The sequence below is a fragment of the Schistocerca serialis genome, chromosome 7 (assembly GCF_023864345.2).
Source record: "Schistocerca serialis cubense isolate TAMUIC-IGC-003099 chromosome 7, iqSchSeri2.2, whole genome shotgun sequence".
NCBI classification, from domain to species: domain Eukaryota; kingdom Metazoa; phylum Arthropoda; class Insecta; order Orthoptera; family Acrididae; genus Schistocerca; species Schistocerca serialis.
The window spans coordinates 22,921,430-22,944,254 of record NC_064644.1 but is presented as its reverse complement, the minus strand read 5'-3'; the positions used below and the strand labels follow the sequence as shown (position 1 = coordinate 22,944,254).

General features: G+C 43.2%; 1 protein-coding gene across 2 annotated transcripts in view; it reads left to right on the top strand.

Moving 5' to 3' along the window:
* Window positions 1-12,714, top strand: part of LOC126412062 (histone H4 transcription factor-like) — a 109,718-nt gene extending 97,004 nt beyond the window's left edge. Inside the window, exons 8-9 of one of the 2 annotated variants that reach the window (XM_050081445.1) lie at window positions 1,082-1,215; window positions 11,799-12,714. In XM_050081445.1, the coding sequence (XP_049937402.1) occupies window positions 1,082-1,215; window positions 11,799-12,153 (489 nt within the window). In that variant the 3' untranslated portion in view covers window positions 12,154-12,714. Of the gene's footprint in view, window positions 1-1,081; window positions 1,216-11,798 lie in introns of those variants that run through there. The other variant, XR_007575221.1, reaches the window with a different exon arrangement.
* The last annotated feature ends 10,111 nt before the right edge of the window (window positions 12,715-22,825 follow it).

The following is a 22,825-nucleotide window of genomic DNA, read 5'->3' as shown; positions in this document are numbered from 1 at the left end:
GTGAAAGCTTAGCTTCTCTTGTAGCTTATTAATCTTTGAGACCAATATTATATGTGAAAGCTTAGCTTTTCTTGTAGCTACACTATGTATATCAATGTAAACCATTAACTGTTCCTCTTTGTGTGTTCGCACTACTTAACAGTGGTCTTGCTATTGGCTGACATCTATGCATGTCTTATGCTCTGAATATCTGCTGTCATCAGCTAGCGAGATCACATGGTATGAGATATGATTGGCTTACAAAAGGGCATCACAATCTCAATTTCAATGCTTTGGAAACTAACACACCGTGTTTTGTGGAGTTCGAATTTATTCTTTCATAATACGAAAATATGCGGCATATATGTTGCTGCACATCAAAGGTCTTTCCAAAACTTCTCTTCCCTAAAGTATTGAGACGTTCTATGCCAGTGTATAAAACATTAACTATTCGAAGCATTCATAAGTTTTACAGTTCCGAGGAAAAATCTGTGGAAAACCTAATGTCACTTAGCATGGAAAAAGTGTATTTTCTCCTGGGGAAAAGTATATTTTTCAACCGGGATATCTAGAAAAATACGGAAATTTTTTGTGTTATTTTCCCTGCCATTGTTATTGAAAATTAACTGTACTTTCGCCTTTTCCATCTTCTGTGAAATTTACAGTTATACAGGGTTTAGGTAATTTGCGTATAAATAAATAAATAATAATTGGACAGAATGAAATAAATGGTAAAGTTAGATGTGGTGGAGTCTGTGAAAATTGCTCTCAAGCATTTGGAGCCAAAGAAATCATATACATGTGGAAAAACTTAGAATGTGTGACATTAAGAAACTGCAGAATCAAGTATTGGTTCATGTTTGCAGTTGGTCTACCTATTAAAATGCCATCTTCCAGTACCTATTGTAAGAAAGAAACTCTAATATAATTGTATTTCCCCTAGCAGCATTAAATTTCTTATAGATATTTCTAGGTTTTATGTCAGTTACACTTGTTTTATTGTGATTGATCCAGCAAGAACTTATCCTGAAAATGGATAAAATATATATACAGTTTAAAATACATTTGCTAAGACTTCACTAATTTGTCCTGTGCTCCTTAGGTTCACGAAGGTCAACATGAACCACTGTATTGCTGCCATTTGTGCGACAGGCAGTATCAGCGTGGTGCATCGCTCACGAAACATGTCTTTCGAGAACATGACTTGAGATGGCCTTCAGGGCATAAGAGATTTAGGTATGTCTTTCCTCTTTTCTTCAGTTTTTGGATTATAGTGTGTGAAGGTCTAACGTAAAGTAACAAGAAACATGTTTTTATCATGGAGCGACAGCACAGTACATACACCAACAGAAATTTGTATCACTTGCATTATCAGCACAAATGTTTATGTCCCCCAGGGGGCTCACCCCTCTTTGGCAGGTTCATGCTTGGCTACCACAGGGCCCCAGCCTTTGCAACATCTTTTACCTTCCGTGCTGCATATCTATCTCCTCCTGTTGTTCTTTTTCCCCTGCCTTGGGGAACATGTCTGGCGTGTTTTTGGAAATGTGTTCTGTAGTTTCAGTAGTCAATATCAAAACAGTCTCTCCACTGTTTTTCATCTCCCCCCCTCCCCCGCCTTTTTTCCATTCCCCTTCTCCTATCCTTCCCCCGCTTCTGCATTTAAGGTTTCTCTTTTTCTCCTTCCTCCCTGTGCACTCCCGAATGCCATCTGACGCATAAAAGGTGACTGGGTAACGCAGAATTCCCACCCCAGGTTGACGGGTAGAGTTTGCACATACCCCTGTTACAGGTCAGGCCCAAGGAGGAGAGATTGCCTGAGCTGCTACCTTCCCAAATTGCTGATTGGTACCTCTTGTCATGTGTTCAGGAGGTGTGGCTTGAGGTGTGGTGAACAACCACCTAAGGCGGGTTCACCACAGTCTGAAGAGGGCCCCCAGTCGGAAGGAGCATGCCATTGGAGATGCTGGCAATCATTGGGGATTTTCTCACAATGAGCCAATCATCTTCTTCATAGTCAGCGTCTACAAAACATAAACAGAATGAGGCTAATGATTCAAAGACCCTTCCAGCTGCACCACGGATCGTCACGGTTTCATGTAATGAAGACGGTCAGTCCTTTGCTACAGTAAATCCGTTATTTGCCTCTTCTGATTCTGAAGAACAACAACTGCTTTCAGCTTCACTCCTCCACAGCTATCATGTTCGTGTTGAGGCCCATTGAACTCTGAATTCTTCCCGACACTAGGCCGCTCGATAGTCTGACAGACAGAAATCCAAATGTGCTTCTCTGATCAGGGTGTCATTGCAGTCCATCGGGTGATAAAAAAGGTAGAAGCCTCCTTAGTGCCCACATGCACTCTTTTTCCTCACTTTTGATAAAGTGGTGTGTGTGTCAAAGATCAAACCAGGTTGTGGAATTATCACAGTCAGACTGTACATTCCAAACCTGATGCGCTGTTACCAGTGTCATCGTTACAACCACACTACAGTGTCCTGTGAACACCCGGCCAAATGTGTAGCTTTTGGTAGGGGTGCTCGTGAGGGCGATTGACCGCCTCCTTCTCTGCACTTTATCAACTGCAGTGGTGACAGTGCCGCCTCCTCCCGAGATTGTCCCACGTGTCTCGATGAGTGGGCCGTACAGGAGCCGAGTGAAGGAAAAAGTGTGTTACCCGGTTGCTCGCAAGTTGTTAGCTAGTTGGAAACGCTGCGTTCCACCATTTGCCACTTACAGTACTGTTCTTGCTGCTTCTTGCTCCCGCAGATGTAAAATTGCCCAGTGTCATGGTAGCAACCAATCTCCTCTTCCAGCTGTGGAACAAGCCACCAAACTTTCACCTCATGAGGCAAAGTCACCTGTCCAACAACCAGCAGGTTGGAAAGGACAGAAGGAATACTCCTGCGAAGACTTCTTACGTCTCTCCAGCCAACCAACGTCTGAGCCTCCCTCTACTAACCGGAAAGTCTCAGAGAAGTCAAACAAAGGCAAACGGTCTTTTCCTTCACTGACTCAGAGATCCTCTTCGATGGCATCGCCACGTGATAGCCTCGCCCTGCTGACGTCCGTGTTGCTGGTGTGCACCACAACCGTTTTTCTACCCTGAACTCTGCAGACCAACAGGAGGAGAATACCAATGCCTGTGTAGATCTCATGGAGCAGGATCCTCCAGCCTCTATGCCTTGTACCAGTCAGTCCTCAAAGGCTGGCACTCTGCAGCTGCCAGGGTAACAATCCTTCATTTTTTCCCTTCTCCCCTTTCATCATCATGACTCTCCTCCTATGGAACATTCATGGCCTTCAATCCAACAAAGAGGACAGCATTCCAGCTCATGGGGGAGTCATGCTGCCCATCCAGGATTGTCAACCTATTTCCCTGACTACCCGGCTTCAAGCTGTTGCAGTTTGCCTATACCTTCCAGACATGACCTTTTCCCCTTGTATCGTTTCTATCTCTCAGTCGCCCCTTTCTGCTGCTTGGTGACTCTAGTGCACACCATCCCGTTTGGGGCCCTTCCAGAACCTGTCACGGAGATGCTCTCTTGGCTGACCTTCTCAATCAATTTAACCTCATCTGCCTTAACACGGGAGCACCCATGTTTCTTTCAGACTCCACACACACCTATTCCCATTTGGACATCTCCCTCTGCACTGCCCAGCTTGCCCATTGTCTCGTGTGGTCCATTGTCTGACCCATGCTCGAGCAACCATTTCCCATGTGCTGTCCGTTTGCTGACTCCTACTCCACCTATGTGCACACCCAAATGGCAGTTTCATAAGGCCAGCTGCCAAGGCTTTACTTCTCCCCGGAGATCTTCTACGAATCGTATACCTCCAGTTGTGATGACCAGGTAGAATATCTTAGAAATGTTATCCTTACTGCTGCAGAACATTCCATTCCTTGCACTTCCTCTTTACTGTGCTGTCTCCTGGTCCCTTGGTGAACTGAGGTGTGCCATGATGCCATTCGTGCGCGGAGACGTGCTCTTCACACTTTTAACCATCGTCCTACGATTGTCAATTGCATTTTTTATTAACAGGTGCATGCACAGTGTCTGTGTGTTCTTTGGGATAGCAAAAAAACTTGCTGGATTTCATTTACTAGTTCTTTTAACAGTTCCATTCCCTCTTCCATTGTGTGGACCAACATCCGATGGCTCTCTGGGATCAAGGTCCATTCCCCAGTTTCCAGCCTGACAGTAGCACACAATGTCATAGTGGACCCTATTACTATCTCCAACGCCTTGGGCCACTATTTTGTGGAGATTTCAAGCTCCTGCCACTATCGCCCTGCCTTCCTTCATCGGAAACGAGTGGAAGAGGATCGGGTGATACCCTTTTCTCCTCAGAATTGTGAGTGCTACCATGCCGCCTTTACTGTGAGTGAGCTAGATTGTGCTCTCACTTAATTCTGATTCTCCATCCCAGGACTAGACAGTGTTCGTACTCAGATGTCGCAGAACCTCTCTCTTGTGGGCAAACACACCCTCCTTCATACTTACAATCACATCTGCACAGAGGGCACATTTTCCAGATGCTGGCATGAAGCCACTGTCATACCCATATCTAAGCCCAGTAAGGGCTAGTTCTCGCATCATTTCTCTCAGCAGCTATGTTTGCAAGGTGATGGAACATATGACACATGCGCGACTGGTATGGTGGCTCGAGTCACGCAATTTTGAGTGTTCCATTCTACAGTTGACTATCTCGTCACCTTGTCAACCCATGTCATGAATGGTTTTTTGCGGAAATACCAGACTATGATGATGTTTTAAGGTTTGGAGAAAAGTCTACGACACCTGCTGCACGACTGGTATCCTCAATACTCTCTACACATAGGGTTTCTGTTTCCGCATACCCCATTTCCTTCAGGAATTTTTAAAAGACAGAGTTTTGAAGATACGTGTGGGTTCTACCTTGTCAGACACATGTATCCAGGAAAATGGTGTGCCTCAGGGTTATGTCGTGAGCGTTGTTCTCTTTGCAATCACCATTAACCCTTTTATGACCTGTCTCCTGCCAGACATCTCCGGCTCCTTTTCGCTGACAATTTTGCCATCTATTGAAGTTCTTCACGGACTTGTCTCATTGATTGGCATCTTCAGCAATGTGTCAATCATCTTTACTCATGGAACATCGACAATGGCTTTCGCTTCTCCACTGACAAAACAGTTTGTATCAATTTCTGGCACGCAATTGATTTCTTCCACCTCACTTATGTCTGGAGCCCGTTACTCTTCCATTCCTTGAAACTACGAAATTCCTGGTGCTCATGCTTGATAGGAATCTTTCTTGGTCCTCCAACATGTCTTACCTGGCCGCCCGCTTTACGAGGTCCCCCAGTGTCTTACATATCCTCAGAGGTACTCTCTGGAGTGCGGATCGGACCACCCTCCTCTGTTTCTAGGTCCACTGTCCATTCCAAATTAGACTATGGGTGTTTCATTTATGCATCTGCTTATCTGTCCATCTTACGCCATCTCAGTACAGTTTATCATAGTGGGCTCTGTTTGGCCACTGGCACCTTTTACACTAGCCCGGTGGAGAGTCAGTATGCAGAAGCTGCCAAACTACCGCTATCATACCACAGTGCCTTCCTCCTCAGCAGATATGCATGCCATTTGTCTGCCATGACTGACCATCCATCCTATGCCTCCTAGTTCGATGACACCTTTGATCACCAGTATGGGGCGCGTCCCTCTTCTCTGTTACTTCCTGGGGTTCGTTTTCAACTCTTGCTCCAGCAGCTTAACTTCGCACTACCTGCCACTTTCCCAATGGGTGTGAACCCTTGACCACCTTGGCTTCATGTGGCAGCCTGTGTTCAATTTGGCTTTTATTCGCTTCCTAAGGACACTACTCCAGCCTTGCTCTATCGTCTTCAGTTTCACGAATTTCATACAGAACTTCACGATAGTATGTTTGTGTACACTGATGGCTCTCGGACTGACCGTGGTGTCGGGTGTGCCTTCGTCATTGGCACCGATGTTTATCGGTATGGGCTTCCAGAATACTGCTCAGTATTTACAGCAAAGCTTGTCACCCTGTATCAGGCCATCCAGTACATCCAAACACACAGGCTTCTCTACTGTGTCATCTGCTCCGACTCGCAGTGCCTTTCAGTGACACTGGTTGCTGTACACCATCCATCCCTTAGTGTAACGCGTCCAGGGAAGCTGTCACTTGCGCACTCTTGATAGAGCCACTGTGATGTTTGTGGGCTCCTGGTCACATTGGTCCGCCCACTGATTCTTCCATTCTCTCCGATGATCTCGTCTTGCTATCTGTCAGCAGGTGATGTCACTTTGGCATCACCACTGGTCCTCCCTTCATGGGAACAAACTTCGGGAAATTAAACCTCTCCCAGCCACTTGGATGACCTTCTCTCGGCCCTCTCGCTGTGAGGAGATCAAATGTTTATGCAACTTGAAGCATGTGGAAAGCATGGATCCGAATGTGGAGCATTTTTGGCACTGTCTTTTTAGACATTGCCATTTGTTAAGTGGTGCACCCCACCACTTTGGCTCATTGCCCTCAACCTTTGACAGTTTGCAATTTCCTGATAAAATGCCCTTTTTTTTTTTTTAACCATATATGTTCCAGTCTACGTTTACCATATGAGTTATTGACCGTTCTAGCAGACGACGTGCAGGTTGTCGACCACGTTTTACTTTTTATCAGTTGTAGCAATATGGCAAGGTACATTTAATTTAGTTAAGGATCTCTGTTTTTCTATGGCGTAATTTATGGCCCTTTCTCCAAATACCTGTTTTTAGATATCTTTCCTCCCATTGATTCGGTTTAACGTGTGATTTTTTTTTTTTAACTCCTTTTTTTTATCTTCGTGTTTTATGATTCTGACATGGGTGCATATGACCGTTGTTTTTGTGCGGGGACTGATGACCTCAGATGTTAAGTCCCATAGTGCCCAGAGCCATTTGAACATTTTTTGTTTTGTGCCTGAAAACAAAAAAAAACAAATGTTTATGCAACTTGAAGCATGTGGGAAGTGGGAAGAATGACCCAAATGGATCCGAATGTGGAGAATATGTAGAATAAGATAAAAGAAATATGTAAGAGAAGGAAGGAAGATAAGTGTTTAACATCACATCAACATCAAGGTCATAAGAGACCGAGCAAAAGCTCGAACTGATTCAAAGATGAGGAAGGAAATCAGCTACACCCTTTCAAAAGAATCATCCCGGCATTTGCAAGGTGCAATTTAGGGAAATCACAGATAGCCTAGATCAGGATGGCCGAACGTGGGTTTGAACCATTATCCTCCCGAATGTGACCCCAGTGTGCTAACCACTGTGCCACTTCACTCAGTAATTAAGAAAGAGTGCAGAGGAGTGGTGTATACTTTGGTCACAAGAGTGACCACAAAGGTCAGAATTTTTCTAAGCTCAGTGAGTGAAAAGCTGCTGGAGCATTAAAGCATGCATAGACCAATAGTGGACAATGTCTGCCCCAGACATGACTGTTTGTTTATTTATTTATTTATTTATTTATTTATTGCCTGTTTAGTGTGACCAAATTAGAGCCTTAAGTCTTTTTCTTACATCTGGTCAGGAACAGCATATACGAAAGATATTCTCAGTAATTATGTAGATGATGATAACGACGACGACACTAATGACAGCTACGATGATGATGATGATGATGATGATGGCAATGGCAATGCTGATAGTAAAAGGCATTTAGAATAATATAGAGTAGCTTAGCACACTCGAAGCCATGTTTAGTGTTATCAGGAGCAGAATGGATCAAGGAAAAGGAGAAGGTTGAAGTGACAGTGACAGTGGCTGTTGGCAAATTCTAGGAAAGTGTAACTCAACTATGAATTTTATTGAATACAGTGACCGTATGAAACCCAACTTCCAGCTTGCTCTGTTCGGCACAAGACCCACAAAGCAACAGATACCAGCAGCCAGGTTGATGCCATATTCCTTGACTTCCGGGAGACGTTCAATACAATGCTGCACTGTTGGCTAATGAACAGAATACAAGCATAGTGATAGGATTAGAGAGTTCTTCGTAAACAGAAATCAGCATGTCATTCTCAGTAGAGAGAAATCTTCGAGCATACAAGTAATTTCGGGTGTACCCCAGGGGAAGGGAACAGAACCTTATACCAGTGGTTTCTCTTAACAGCTGTCAGGCACATTTTTCCTGATGTTTTGGTAAATAATTGCGATCTCGTTTTTACAATGTGTAGTTGTATTCGGCCCAAACAAGACTGCGTTCTTTCATGCGGTGCCCACTGTCAGCAGAAAGCATTGCTTTGTTTCCCATTACAAACAACTTTATTTTTAAGGTGGAATTTTACATGCCCTTTCTATGGAGCTGTGCCTAATTAGTCCAGTACCATACATATGTTTTATCAGTATGTATTAACACGGACAGTAAAACACGGAAGAATAACTGGTACTGCTGTAAGGTGGTGGTAGTCAGTGCAGAACAGGGCAGTGCAGTCACTTCTGGAGTACTGGTAGTTCGTCGTGTTCTGTTGTCCCTGTTAATTCGTATTGATACAACAGGTATGGAACTGCTATGGAATGCTAAAATATTGCAGCGAAATGCAGAAACACCTGCAAAGGTCCAGCACTTGATGCAGGAATTGGTGGTTGATCCTTGGCATTAACAATAAAGCATATTGTTTAATAATAGGCAGAAAGGCCCATTGTTGTATGATTACATGATTCCAGAACAGTCACTGGAAGCAGTTACAACAGTAAAAAATAAAAAAGTATGCGTACGGATAAATTTTAAGTAGAATGATCGCATACAACTTACTGTAGGTAAGGCAGATGCGGGGCAGAGGTGAATTTGAAGAATGAAACCACAAAGGAGATAGCTTACAACATCCTCATATGACCAGTACTTGAATATTGATCATCATTCCATATCAGATACGATTGACAGAGAAAACAGAGAACATCCAAAGAAGAGCAGTGTATTTCATTACAGCTTTATTTAGTAAGCTTGGAATTGTCATGGAGATGCTAAGCCATCTAAAGTAACAGAGTCTGCGAGAGAGACATTCTGCGTCATGGTGCAGTTTACTATTAAATTTTTGCCTTTGTATATTTCTGGAAGACTCCACCAGTTCATTGCTTCCTTGTACTTATATCTCCCAAAAAGAACATGAAGGTAAAATTGGAGAGATAAGAGCTTGTATAGTTCATTTGGAGGCTTACATGTAGTCTTTTCCTTTCAAACTATTTGTGAGTGGAACAGAAAAGGGGAAAGCAGCAACAGTGATATACAAAGTACCCTGTGCCGCACAACGTAAGGTGGCTTCTGGAGTATAGTTGTAGACATAGACGTACGCACACGTTAAGGAAGAGGATGCTGATGGAGCATTTGTTTTATTCATTTGGTTTTTGGTGAAGGAGAATAACCACAGCAGTGTTACAGTTTTACAGCATTCCTTCCTCTGCAGCCATTCTGTCAGCGATTTTGCAAGTTTATCTTATATTGTTCTACCTTCTGCTTTAATCATTTCCGTTTTCAAATGTGGTGCCCACTCAACATAAGTTTCTGTTTGCTTTCTTCATATATTTACTGTTTCCAGTTGTTTTTGGTGATCCTTACTCTTCAGTTGTTCCATGAATTACTTGATTTCAAATACAGAGAATAATCATGTAATACTGTTAGTGTTCACTGATTAGAGTCTTTATTTTTCTGACTTTATTTATGTATGTATACTGTCAAGATAAACTATACACCGACCATAATTTAGTTGCTACTGATTTTCATGTGTTTGTACGTAAAAGAAAACTTTCATTTTTTCCAGCTCTAGATCACTTACTTACAGGACCTTGCAATGAGATGTGATTCAGACCTGAAATGTCCTTTAACTAAATTTCTTCTTCTTCCCCTCTGTCCTTTTGTACTTTATTTTCTAGGTATACCGCATTTATATCTTCTTCCTTTTCCAATTATTCTCACCATCCTTAGCCACTCCCTCTTTTTAAGCTGTTTTTTGCCCGGGTGTATTGTGTATTTAAACCAGGGACCTAGAAACGACAGAGAGGCTTCGTCCCGCCTTAGCCCTCAGTGGTTCACAACCCCACAACAGGCCACAGCAGCCCACCCATCCCCCCACCGCCCCACATCGAATCCAGGGTTATTGTGCGGTTCGGTCCCCAGTGGACTCCCCTGGGAACTTCTTATACCAGATGAGTGTAACCCCAAATGTTTGACCGAGCGAGGTGGCTCAGTAGCTAGCACACTGGACTCGCATTCGGGAGGACGACGGTTCAATCCTGCGTCCTGGCCGTCCTGATTTAGGTTTTCCGTGATTTCCCTAAATCGCTCCAGGCAAATGCCGAGATGGTTCCTTTGAAAGGGCACGACCAACTTCCTTCCCTCATCCGATGAGACTGATGACCTGGCTGTCTGGTCTCCTCTCCCAACCCACCCAGATGTTTGCGTGGTAGACTTATTATGGTGTTCGCATACATAGAGACAGTGTTTGCGCAGCAATCGCCGACATAGTGTAACTGAGGCGGAATAAAGGCACCCAGCCTTTATTCGCTGAGGTAGATTGAAAACCGCCTTAAAAAGCATCCACAGGCTGGCTGGCACACTGGACCTCAACACTAATCCGCCAGGCGGATTCGTGCCAGGGACCAGCACGCCTTCTCGCTCGGGAAGACGGCGCGGCTAGTACTTCTACCTCCATTATCACAAAAGTGATTTATTTATTTTCATCGGTTTTCTCTACCTTAATTTCAAGCTCTGCCTATTCTTGTATGCCATGTCCATATTTTCTCCCCTTGTAACTATTCTATTTTCTTTGTATGTTCTGTCTATCTGATAGTGTAGAATACAATATTGATAGATCAAACATCTATTGATCAAGTGGCAGCAGGAGAAAAGATGCATATAATTTATGGAAATGCACAAGCTCTTGGAGCCAGTGGCTCCCTGTTCTGACAAGGGTTGAAGGGAAAGGATAGTGTAGAATGGATGCTGTGCAAAATCTTACAAGATCAGAAACTGGAAATGTGTAGGTGCTCCTGGTGTTGTGACAGGTCTCTGTATCCCACTGAATCTTCATCTTTTTCCTGGCCTTATCTTGTCTTCACACAGGGTCAGTAAGTTATTCTGGACATGGCAATGTTAGTGGTAGAGGTTGGTCAGATGCCCTTCCTGTCGCTACCCCATAAACATGTAAATGTATATACACTGAGGCATACAGGTTAATTCTTTGACTATTGTAGCCACCCATCATCAAACAGAAAACAGTTTGTAACACTTATTTCCATTTATCACTTACTTCACTGAAGCAGAGCAGAAGTCAGATTTTATGCAACACATTATTTCAAATTATTAATAAAATATACGCGAATTGGTTCTATGGCTATAAAGCTCATTACCAAAGCAATTAGTAATTTTATTTTGAAGGCCAATTGGCAGAATTCTAGGATGACCACCTTCCAGATTATTGATTTTAAATTGACAGTCACTGTTAAGCAATATACAGTCTGCTTCAGTTCATCTTTGAAAGTACTCTGTTGTCAGCATAGTGTGGAGCCCTTTATATCATGTTGCCATCTCAACCTTGAATTAATACTGCTGTTGAATTGTTTTTTGGAGCTGGCATAGAATTGTTCCCTATCTGCACTACATAATTTCTCTTTAGAAATGTTATTTGTTGACCCCTCTTTCTGTTCCTGATAAATGCAAACACATTAAATCTCCTCCAACGGACATACCTGTAATAGTATCATACGTAGCAAGAAATTCTAATGTTTCCATCAAGCATTTAGTTACCTCCAGACAGCTAATTGTTTAATTTGCTTTTCAGGTATCGTCAACATGAGGACGGTTTGTATCGTCTGCAATTGGTACGCTACGAAAGCCTTGAAGTAACTCAAATGATCTCAGGGGATTCTTCACATGATGAGCAACAGATGACTTTGTCAAACAAAAGGTACCATTTGCGTAAGGTGCCTTCCAGGGCACAGAATGAGCCAGCAAGTTTTGAAGTTTATGAGGTTCTAGATGAAAAGGAGTTTGAAGAGAACAACACTGGAAGCAACAAAGTTCTCATAACAATCTCTGATGTAGATCATAGTGGAAATGTAATACAGTCTGAAGTAATAGAGGCTGAAGAACTTACAATGTTACCCAGTATGACTCTTTTAGATGATACTAACTGACTGTTATGTTAAAGTTGTTGCATATGTTGGTGCTGCACAGTGTCCTTGTGCTGATGACTTTTCTGTGTGGTGCAGCGACTGTGAATTGAATAAGTATTATAAAGGCTGTGCAGAAGTGATATTTTTCTCCTGGTAATATAGTTGCATAAAATGGACCATATTATCTTCTGACTATTAAAAACAACTTTAGCATTTAAAATATGTTATTAGCTACTAGGTAAATGGCATAATTTGCTGCACCTGTCATTAGCTGTATGCAGATGTTCATTTGAAAGTATACCAAGTTGTCCTTAATTGTTACAGATTTCTATATAATAATCTCAGTGGATATATGTAATGGAAATCTCATAGAAATGCATTTTATAAATGTAAACATAGTATTTAAAATCATGCTCCTGACTAGACATTAATCAATGTGTTCTCTTAATCATTTAATGGTGTTAAAAATACATAACTACAAGGTTGTTATTTCAGTAACTTGTAGCTTTTGTAAGGCGTCAAGTCCAGTTATCATGAACTTAATTCAGTAAATTTAGGAGCAGGAGAAAACAATGACCTCTTATAAAAAAATATATATATAAAGCACATGAATCAACAAACTATACTTTTTAATTTTTCCACTTTCATTTTACCTTTTAATAGTTTTATACCACGCTATACTCGAAGTTTAAATATTGTCCGGGAATCCTAAAAAGACTCAGTTATTGAAACCGATTATTCGTATTCAAATCTGAATGTATTACTGATTATATCTCTGGTGAAAGAGGGAATTGAAAACTTAATCTTTTTGCCCTTACTTGCATGCTGTTCCTTTTGTATTTCAAAACAGAATATTTCTAGGCTCCCCCCCCCTCTCCCTCCGCCCCTCTCCCTCTGCCCCTCTCTCCCCCTCGCCCCTCCCCCCCCCCTCGCCCCTCTCCCCCCCCTCGCCCCTCCCCCCCCCCTCGCCCCTCTCCCCCCCTCGCCCCTCTCCCCCCCTCGCCCATCTCCCCCCCCTCGCCCATCTCCCCCCCCTCGCCCATCTCCCCCCCCTCGCCCATCTCCCCCCCCTCGCCCATCTCCCCCCCCTCGCCCATCTCCCCCCCCTCGCCCCTCTCCCCCCCCCTCGCCCCTCTCCCCCCCCCCTCGCCCCTCTCCCCCCCCTCGCCCCTCTCCCCCCCCTCGCCCCTCTCCCCCCCCTCGCCCCTCTCCCCCCCCTCGCCCCTCTCCCCCCCTCGCCCCTCTCCCCCCCTCGCCCCTCTCCCCCCCTCGCCCCTCTCCCCCCCTCGCCCCTCTCCCCCCCTCGCCCCTCTCCCCCCCTCGCCCCTCTCCCCCCCTCGCCCCTCTCCCCCCCTCGCCCCTCTCCCCCCCTCGCCCCTCTCCCCCCCTCGCCCCTCTCCCCCCCTCGCCCCTCTCCCCCCCTCGCCCCTCTCCCCCCCTCGCCCCTCTCGCTCCCCCCTCCATCCTGCCCCTCCACATACCCATGTTCCGATGCATAAAACCATGTCAAGTAAATATGCTATTGGGCATGGTCATAAAATTGTAAAAAAACTACGACGTTTCACAGGTAACAGAATATATATCATTGGTGAGTTTTTTTGTAAGTGGTCAAAAGTAAGTTCATATGCCTAACATTTCATCTACTTATACTGGAGACATGCTTATAAAGATGTAGTTAGTTAATTATCAAACTTAAGCTCAGCAAGCCAAACTGTTTAAAGGTGTATGCATATAAACTGTTTCGCAGCTGATTACATTTAAGTGTCACAGTTAACTAACTACATCTCCATAGCCTCTCAGGGTGTCTCCAGTACTAGAAGCCAAAGCATTAAGTACAGCAACACACTTTAGATCATGGCCTAGTCCCCATAACACAGAAGGCAGTTGGGCATATGATTGGAAGTACTTACGGGGGCACGGGCAGAATCGTAGTCCACCTTCTAATGTCAACCTATATGGTAGGACGGATGAATTCGCCCTGAGCTCCATGTCCCCATCAGGTCTGGGTCGTGGTGATTGTGGTGGTGGTCTCAGTTCCGCAGTTGGCGGTTGAGGCGGAGGAAATGCCTTCCGCATGGATGGCAGATGCATCAGTACTGGTAGCGGTATTGGAGAAGTTGTGCCATGTTTGTCCACCAATGACAGGGATCCCCTTGTAGGTTATGACGGGGATCCAGCCGCACCAGATGACCCATCAAGAGACATAGACTGGCGGGGCGACGTCGGTGTCCCGGCCGGGGTTGTCAGATCATCCTCGCACAGGTGCAACTGGTTGTACTGTCCTGCACAGAGGTCCTCCTCCATGCAGACAGCACAGATGGCAGCTGCGGTATTAGGAGGTGACAATAGGAATTCATTTTGGGTGACGACCAAACTCACCTGCCCAGACTGGAAACAGGACGACGGCTGCACGGATTAGCATCCCTGGCTAGGTGGCAGGAGCATCCAGGGTTGACACCCATGGAGCAGTTCGGCAGGACTGTTGTTGTCAAATGGTGTGAACCGCCAGGAAGACAGATATTGATCCAAGGCAACGTCGAGCAAGGACCAAGTCATGTACTATTTTATTTGCGTTTTGAATACTCTAACTAACCTTTTGACCTCACTGTTGGACTATGGGTAATAGAGCGAGATGAAAATGTGGCATATCCCGCAGGTGTTGCAGAAGGAGGCAAATTCCTGCAACACAATCTGAGGGCTGTTATCAAAGACCAATGTTGCCAGAAGTCCTTCGATGGAAATTTTTTTCGACAGGGCTGCCACGGTGGCAGAGCTTGAAGTAGTCACGCAATGAACAACATATGGGAAGTGAGAGAATGCATCAATGATTATCGCCCAGTATGTATTAAGGGAAAACCGGCGAAATCGATGTGGAGACGGTTCCAGGCCTGGGAAGGTTGTGGCCACGGAGACAACATTGCCCATGGGACAGCTAGCTGCAATGTACATTGAGAGCATGCTGTAACCAAATGAATGATGTCTCTGTCCACACCAGGCCAAAAAATATGACTGCAGACTAATGCCTTGGTGCCATCTGCAATAGGCTGTTGGAATTTTCCATTGCAAACAGGATCAGTGTACCCCATTTTGCTGCACTGGTGGCAAAAAGCCCAGCGCTTAGGACAGTCTGGCCTATCGTGAGTGACAAAATATGACGGACAAGAGTCCTTGCATTGTCATTCATCATCGTGCATGCTGTGCTGCAGCTGTGGCCGTGGGTGCCACAGTGAGCTGGGGCATCTGCCTTTAGGTTTTGCTCATGCATGGACCACTGGCACCATGTCATCCGCCTGTGAACCGTCCAACAAATGACAGAGTGGGGGCTTGAACTTCTGCAACCTCATACCACAATTCAATTTGAGTACCTGCAGCCCTCAAAACATCATAATGATTTTGCAATAGTCAGAAAGTCGGAGAGGGAACGGTTTTCACATTGACGGACTTGCTCACGAACCTCACAATTGGGGACCAACCGAATGATTGCATCACGAACCATTTGGTTGGCATATGACTCTTGTGGACATCAGTGACAAAGACAGCTTAAATTGTGAAGCTTAGCTGTCCAAGTCTTATAGGAATGTTCTGCTTTCTTGCGACACCAATAGAAGTCAACTTTAACAGCAATGAAGTACGTCCATTTACAGAAGTATTTTGAAAGAAGGTCACACATGTTATTAAAAGAGAGTGAAGACAGGTCGTGCAGGGGCCCAGTTGCCAAAAGAGTTGGTATCTGTGAGGCGATAACCAAGACAAAAACAAAATGAGGCATAAGGTAAAGTCAGTCAATCCAAGCACATTAAAATGCTGCTGCAACCATTCTTCATAGGCCTGCAATTCTTTGACAGACTCATTGCAAGCCAGGAAAGGTGGGGAATAAATGACCAGGGTAGCGGCAGGCAACAAGTCAAGCGTTTGCAATACCTTGGTTTGATTTTGTTGCGCTTTGGTGAACGCCTCTTGCTGTTGACTGAGATGCTGTGCGATGCTGCAACGCTGCAGTAAGAACCCCTTGCTGAACAACCAGCCAGCATACAAATTCATCAGTAGCACTGTCAGACATCGTAGATGCAATGGAGGACCAACCAGAGAGTGAAAACTGTGCAGAGAACAATCCTACACTCGTCATCAACTTTGGACACACAACAGAACCAAGAATGTTAGTGCAGCATTATTAGACTGTGACATGTGCGCCAATCACCATAATATACACTGAACACGGGAAGACAAGGTAAATGTATGCAAGCAGTAATAATATCATAACTGAGTTCAAGCACAGTGCGGCAGGGTTTAAGTATAGGCACTCACCCATGCTGGTTGTATTGAAAGTTCACAATATCCAATTTACTTCAGATATCACATCCTAAAACATTTACATCCACACTGTGCCAACTATTTTGGAGTGTTTTTCTGGAAGATGTAACTACCATTTGACTGTACAACTATTTTTATTCCAGTACCTAGATTTTGATCTTACACCATTATCAAGTGTTACAACTGCAACAGGTTAAAGCACAGTAAGAGCACAAGTATCAGAAAAATAGCAGGGCAAACAGTTAAATTAATTTATGGGGTGCACGATTTGTTCTCTTACTTACATATTAAAAATCATTAGGCTTGAGTAGAACACAAGTCATTGTAAAAACATGTATCTTCGGGTATCTAAGCCAATTTTGTCAAAAGTAAATGTGAGAACATTTGTGTAATAGGCTAATTTACTGGCAATTGGCGCGACTTCTTCACTTCGTATGGCTCTGGAATAAAATAGATGACCAAATCAACGGATTAAAACTTTTCTACGCTTTGTCTAGTCTAGCAGCCACTGACATAAACAGAAATGAAACAATCGTCAAAGACCATCATAAAGGCCTCACAGTTTGCACCATGTGATTATGGGAACAAGTAGCTGGTTATATTATCTATGAATAGGGCAGAAGATGAAGTGTGCGACAGAGCACACTTACCATTGTAGCACATATTAGATTTTTTCTCAATCCATTTGCATACAGTGTGTGGGAAGAATGTCTGCTTAAATGCCGGCTCTTCGAACTTAGTATATTTTGCATTGTGTTTACTTCTTTAAATTTAACTGTGTCATCTGCAGAGGTTACTATTAAAATTGTCTGCCTGGTCATTAACATGGAGTGGGACGAGCAAGGATCACCGCAAACTTCCCTTAGGCACAGCTAAAGTTACTTCTACATCTTCTGTAGACTTTCCAGACGAAATAATATGGTGTGTCCTCCCTACAGAGAAATCTTCAAATTTTAACCAAAAAAATCAAGTTTTGAAGCTATAATTTGGTAGATAAAAAATCTACTCACCAAGGGATGGCAGGATCAAACACACACAAAGGTTACAGAAATGTGGGAGACTTACCGGATCAGATATTAGGAAATGAACTGGATGGCTGTTTGGCAAGAGGAGCACTTACTCACTGCATGGTTTGCTTTGCCGACTCTTAATTGGCTGCACAATTGAGGAGACTACTGAGCAGGGTGCTCTTGCTTCTGCTTCTCCCAAGAGGAATCTACAGTTCTGTGTCATCTCTGCAACAGTCATACCAGATTAACCCTCAGTTTTCTTTTGTGTAACAATCCTCCCCTATACTGGGATTGTGGACTCTCTTAAGACAGTAGTTCATATCTTGGTGCAATGCCTCCTCATTTTGACCCTCCATGCTAAGTATGGGCTTCCAGACTCATTGCCTCTAATATTGGTGGATGATTCATGGATGGTTGAACTGGTTCTGTTTTCCACGTGAAAGTAGTTATTTCAATTTAAGGTTTTAATACACTTCTGAAGCAGGGGCAGGGTGGTCAGGGGATGGGGCATCTCCCACAGTATGCTAGGTCTGGGGGATCCCTGACCCACCTCCTTGACCAGGCTACTCTTTCATTCCTCTTTTACTCTTTTTTAACCATTTTTAGATTGTTTGATAAGGATAGAAGCTGAAGCATTGAATTAAAATTTATGACATGGCCAGGATATGAACCTAGGACTTCTTTTAGATTCATTCTGCGTCCTTTCTGCCGTGTCCAATTTTCTGTTCTGGAGGTCGCGCCCTTTGTTGAATAGACAGCTCTCTTGACTGTAATGGATCATGGGAGGTACAGCTGTGGGTGCGACGTTTCCTGTCTCATGCAGAGCCCTGAGGATGCTCACCTGCTGACATTCCTACCTTCTATATTGATGGTATAAAAATGTCCATAATGTTTGTAGCCTTCTTGCTTTTACTCTTTTCTTTTAATCTCCCGACTAGGCCAGAAAACGTTCTCAGTGGACGTCACTACTTCGAGCTGCACCACTCTTTGATCGAGGGGCTGATGACGTTTGGTCTCTTACTCCCTCCCACCCCCCACCCAAAGAAAGAAAGAAAGAAAACAAACAGGTCAGTCAACCAACCAGTAAATGGGCAGATCCTGCATTTGGTGTCCAAACACACCAGGAAAGAAAGCCGGCTAAGTTTAAAGGACAATTGCAGCAACTTATGTGCAATGTGCGGGAATACTTTGAGAGAGAGTTGGAAATGAGGGAAGTTTTACCTTCTTCAAAAGTAGTCACGTTAACGAAATTTGACCTGCGGACACACTTTCAAGCAGTTGGCAATAATAGCAATACTTCTACATCTACATGATTACTCTGCAATTCACATTTAAGTGCTTGGCAGAGGATTCATCGAACCACAATCATACTATCTCTCTACCATTCCACTCCTGAAAAGCTCGCGGGAAAAACGAACACCTAAACCTTTCTGTTCGACCTCTGATTTCTCTTATTTTATTTTGATGGCCATTCCTATCTATGTAGGTTGGGCACAACAAAATATATTCGCATTCGAAAGAGAAAGCTGGTGACTGAAATTTCGTAAATAGATCTCGCCGCGACGAAAAATGTCTTTTCTTTAATGACTTCCATCCCAACTTGCGTATCATATCTGGCACTCTCTCTCCCCTATTACGTGATAATGCAAAACGAGCTGCCCTTTTTTGCACCCTTTCGATGTCCTCCGTTAATCCCACCTGGTAAGGATCCCACACCGCGCAGCAATATTCTAACAGAGGACTAACGAGTATAGTGTAAGCTGTCTCTTTAGTGGACTTGTTGCATCTTCTAAGTGTCCTGCCAATGAAACGCAACCTTTGGCTCGCCTTCCGCACAGTATTATCTATGTGGTCTTTCCAACCGAAGTTGTTCGTAATTTTAACACCCAGGTGCTTAGTTGAATTGACAGCCTTGAGAATTGTACTATTTATCGAGTAATCGAATTCCAACGGATTTCTTTTGGAACTCATGTGGATCACCTCACACTTTTCGTTATTGAGCGTCAACTGCCACTGCCACACCATACAGCAATCTTTTCTAAATCGCTTTGCAACTGATACTGGTCTTCGGATGACCTTACTAGACGGTAAATTACAGCATCATCTTCGAACAACCTTATATATACTTAGCCAGTCTATTTTCAACTCTCTTGTCCATGTAAAACAAAATAAAGGATCCTTCTGCAAGAGACAAGATTCGTAACCACGACCCATGAAATAAGGCCAACATTGATACTCCAAGCTGTCTCCTAAGTAAGACACTGAACAGTTTTCCCACAGTATCTGTGTTGATGATCAAACACATACCACCAGATATTCAAACATTGCTAAGGAAGGCGTTCAGAGCTAGACTGAGACATGTACTATAACATCAATGTTGTGTAATCCTTTATGTGTGTTATCTTAGTTTTAATAATGGTTTTAAAATATAATCGCTATGATGTGACGCAATCTGTCTGTTCGTGGCTGGTGAACAATGTTGACTTAGTAGTAATAGTAACCACAGCTGTGCATAAGGTTAGTGAATCATCCATCTTTTGTAATGGTAAAGAAAAATACGAGAAGAAGAGAAGGGATGTGGGAGCTTCTTGTCTTCATATGCTGAGCAAGAAGCATTCAGGAATCTGGATTTCACAGCATACACTGCTACACGTTACACACAATATTCATGCAAACTAAGTTGACACTCGGCATGTTGGCTGATAGGTGTACTGTAAGTGAGAAATGCCTTTATGGCTGCTCCCATCAGCCAATGTGCCAAGTCTCAACTTAATTTGCACATATGGCATGTAAAAAGGTCCCTCATACATTCATAAATATTTTCAGTCCATCAACATACTGACTGCCTGAGGGCACATATTGACATATTGTCAGTACTAGAAATGTTGACAAGCAGCACTGATGATGGCTATAAAAGTTTTCCAAATGTTGCCAGTATGCACTTTGCATGTGAGTTTTAGCATTGGCAGTTTGACAATATTTGCCATTCACATGTTTGCAGAGCTTCATGAGCTAGCCACACTGCAGTAGTATGCACTGGGTGTTTTCAGTTCATCTTTAAGCATATCATCTCTCATATTCAATTTTTCAAGTAGTCTTTTCAACACAAAACAGTTGTAGTAGGACCATGCAGTAGTTGTCATATTTTCCACTGTATGGAGTTCGATGGAGGACTCACTGTGGCATTGCTTTCTTTATTAATTTGGAAACACAGTAGGCCTCATTATGTAGATGCAGTGACTGTGAAATACATGTTAGCTTCACCATATTATTACAAAATATTTTATGTTAATTACCTGAATATATCATAGCAGGACAGATACAATTATTTCACAGTTTTTAATAGCATTTTTATAGTTGTCTTTGCTGGTAATGACCTGCTTTTCGTCAGAAATCTCAATTACACATAATCTCTCATTGCTTGTGATTACCTCTTCCACTAACAAATTTAGCTCCCCTATTTTATGTCGTATCAACATGAATAATTTGTCATAAGTTGCAGGACTTGTACAAAAATATTTTGACATCTTTTGTTTCCATGTGATGTTAGTCAGTAAATTAATGTACAAGAAGTCAGTTTTTCCTTCAGCCATTCTTGGACTTCTGCTGATCACACATACTTGGCCCATGAACGGAGAATGTTGGAAGCAGAAGCTTGAATTTGGCTCTAATGCATTGGCTGTTGGGACAAGCCCCGCCTCCCCCTGGGCAGCCAGCTTACAGCTTATTAAAAAAAAAAAAAAAAAAAAAAAAGTGTGGAACATGCCGTGTGTTACAGATAGAACATGAAATTAACCATCATCTTAATGTCTGAGTAATCAAAAATGGAAACTTATTGCTACAAAATAAGTAGTACTTATGAAAAATATAAATGCTACAAAATAAGTAATACTTATGAAAACCTTAAGGAGCTAGAAGTAAAAACTTTAGAAACAATGAATCGTTTAGACTGCAATTGTCTGTGGCTGTCCATGTGCCTGAGCCATCAGATTTGGCAGTACTGCCTGGACCCACGGTAATGACAATGCTGCCAATAGAATTCCCATTCTTCGCTGATGGTAGGCTGGTAGAAAGCCTCGGCAAGGTTTAACAGCTTTCCAGCAGACATATCTGCTCTTGTACTTTGTTTTCTGAATTGTCATTTTAATTTGGGCCATCCTAACTGAGTTGCATTTAGCTCAGAGTTGCATGCTGGAAATGTGACATCTTTGTGGCCTTTACTTGCGGCCAGTTGGTTGATTACATACGATTTTTCAGAGGACTGGTTTTGGAGAACTAACTCATACAGGTCGCCCTTCTGTGTGCTATTGTTGCATTGGACCTCTAGTTTGCAGCCACTCGACCATTGTCGCCTCGGTGTAGTATTTGTTCAGCGGTTTATTGAGCTGCCTGCAGTGATATGATGCATTATCAACCACAATGACAGTTTGTTGTGCTAGGTTTACAAGAACATTCATCTCGAACCATTTTCAAAATTCACAGAATTCAGAATTTATCTGCCCATGGTGGTCCCCCAGTGAGAGTCTGTGCCAAAACGGGAGCTGTGCTTCCTTTAGAAAGCCCCAGCTGGAGGCAACGAGTCTTCTGGAGGCAGTTTCTCATGTTGTGCCACCAACCATCCCTTGATTGCACCAGCATTTTCCAAAGTCATGTTATTGTCTATCCACGTCTCTTCAAAATTTCAGTCCCAGCTTCTATGATATTCTCATTTTAACTATGAAGCGAAACTGCCAGAACACTATGCCTGGGCGGTCAGTTAGTAAATCTCTCCTATTTTGGGCCTTCTTCCACTTGGAGCGCCTGGACTTTTAGTACAGGCAACAATTTACTTATGGTGGATACAATCTTCTCAAGGGTGTCTAATTACCCATTTATTAAAATCATCGACTGAAGTAAAGATCTAAAAGAAAATAATTGTTAGAAAGTTGTGCTGCATTCTGCACTGAATGCATCGAATGAAGTAAAACTATGTTTGTCATTACAAACAATTTACAATTATGCTTCTATCAGAAATGGTTTGGCAGTAATAATGAAAACGCATTAGAGCATGCGTAGTCAACTTTATTTTATCTACTTCCCACTTTTGTGTCTCTTGTTAGTAGTAAAATTTTGTAATCCCCCACAGGTTCGACAGTAATGGTGATTAGTAGGGAAGTAACTTTGCTTTATAAAGAATAGATACAGCAAGTTATAAAGCACATAATACTAATTACTTACAAACACTTTATTTCAAAATTTTGTGAAAACCAACTCAAAATGTTTTCAAAATTGCTACCTCCTGCCATGAAAGCTGGAATGCCCACTAGTAGGCAGGTTGACTGCCACTTATTTGTAGTATTTCACACTGTAGTTTTTGATCTATAACGTGCAGT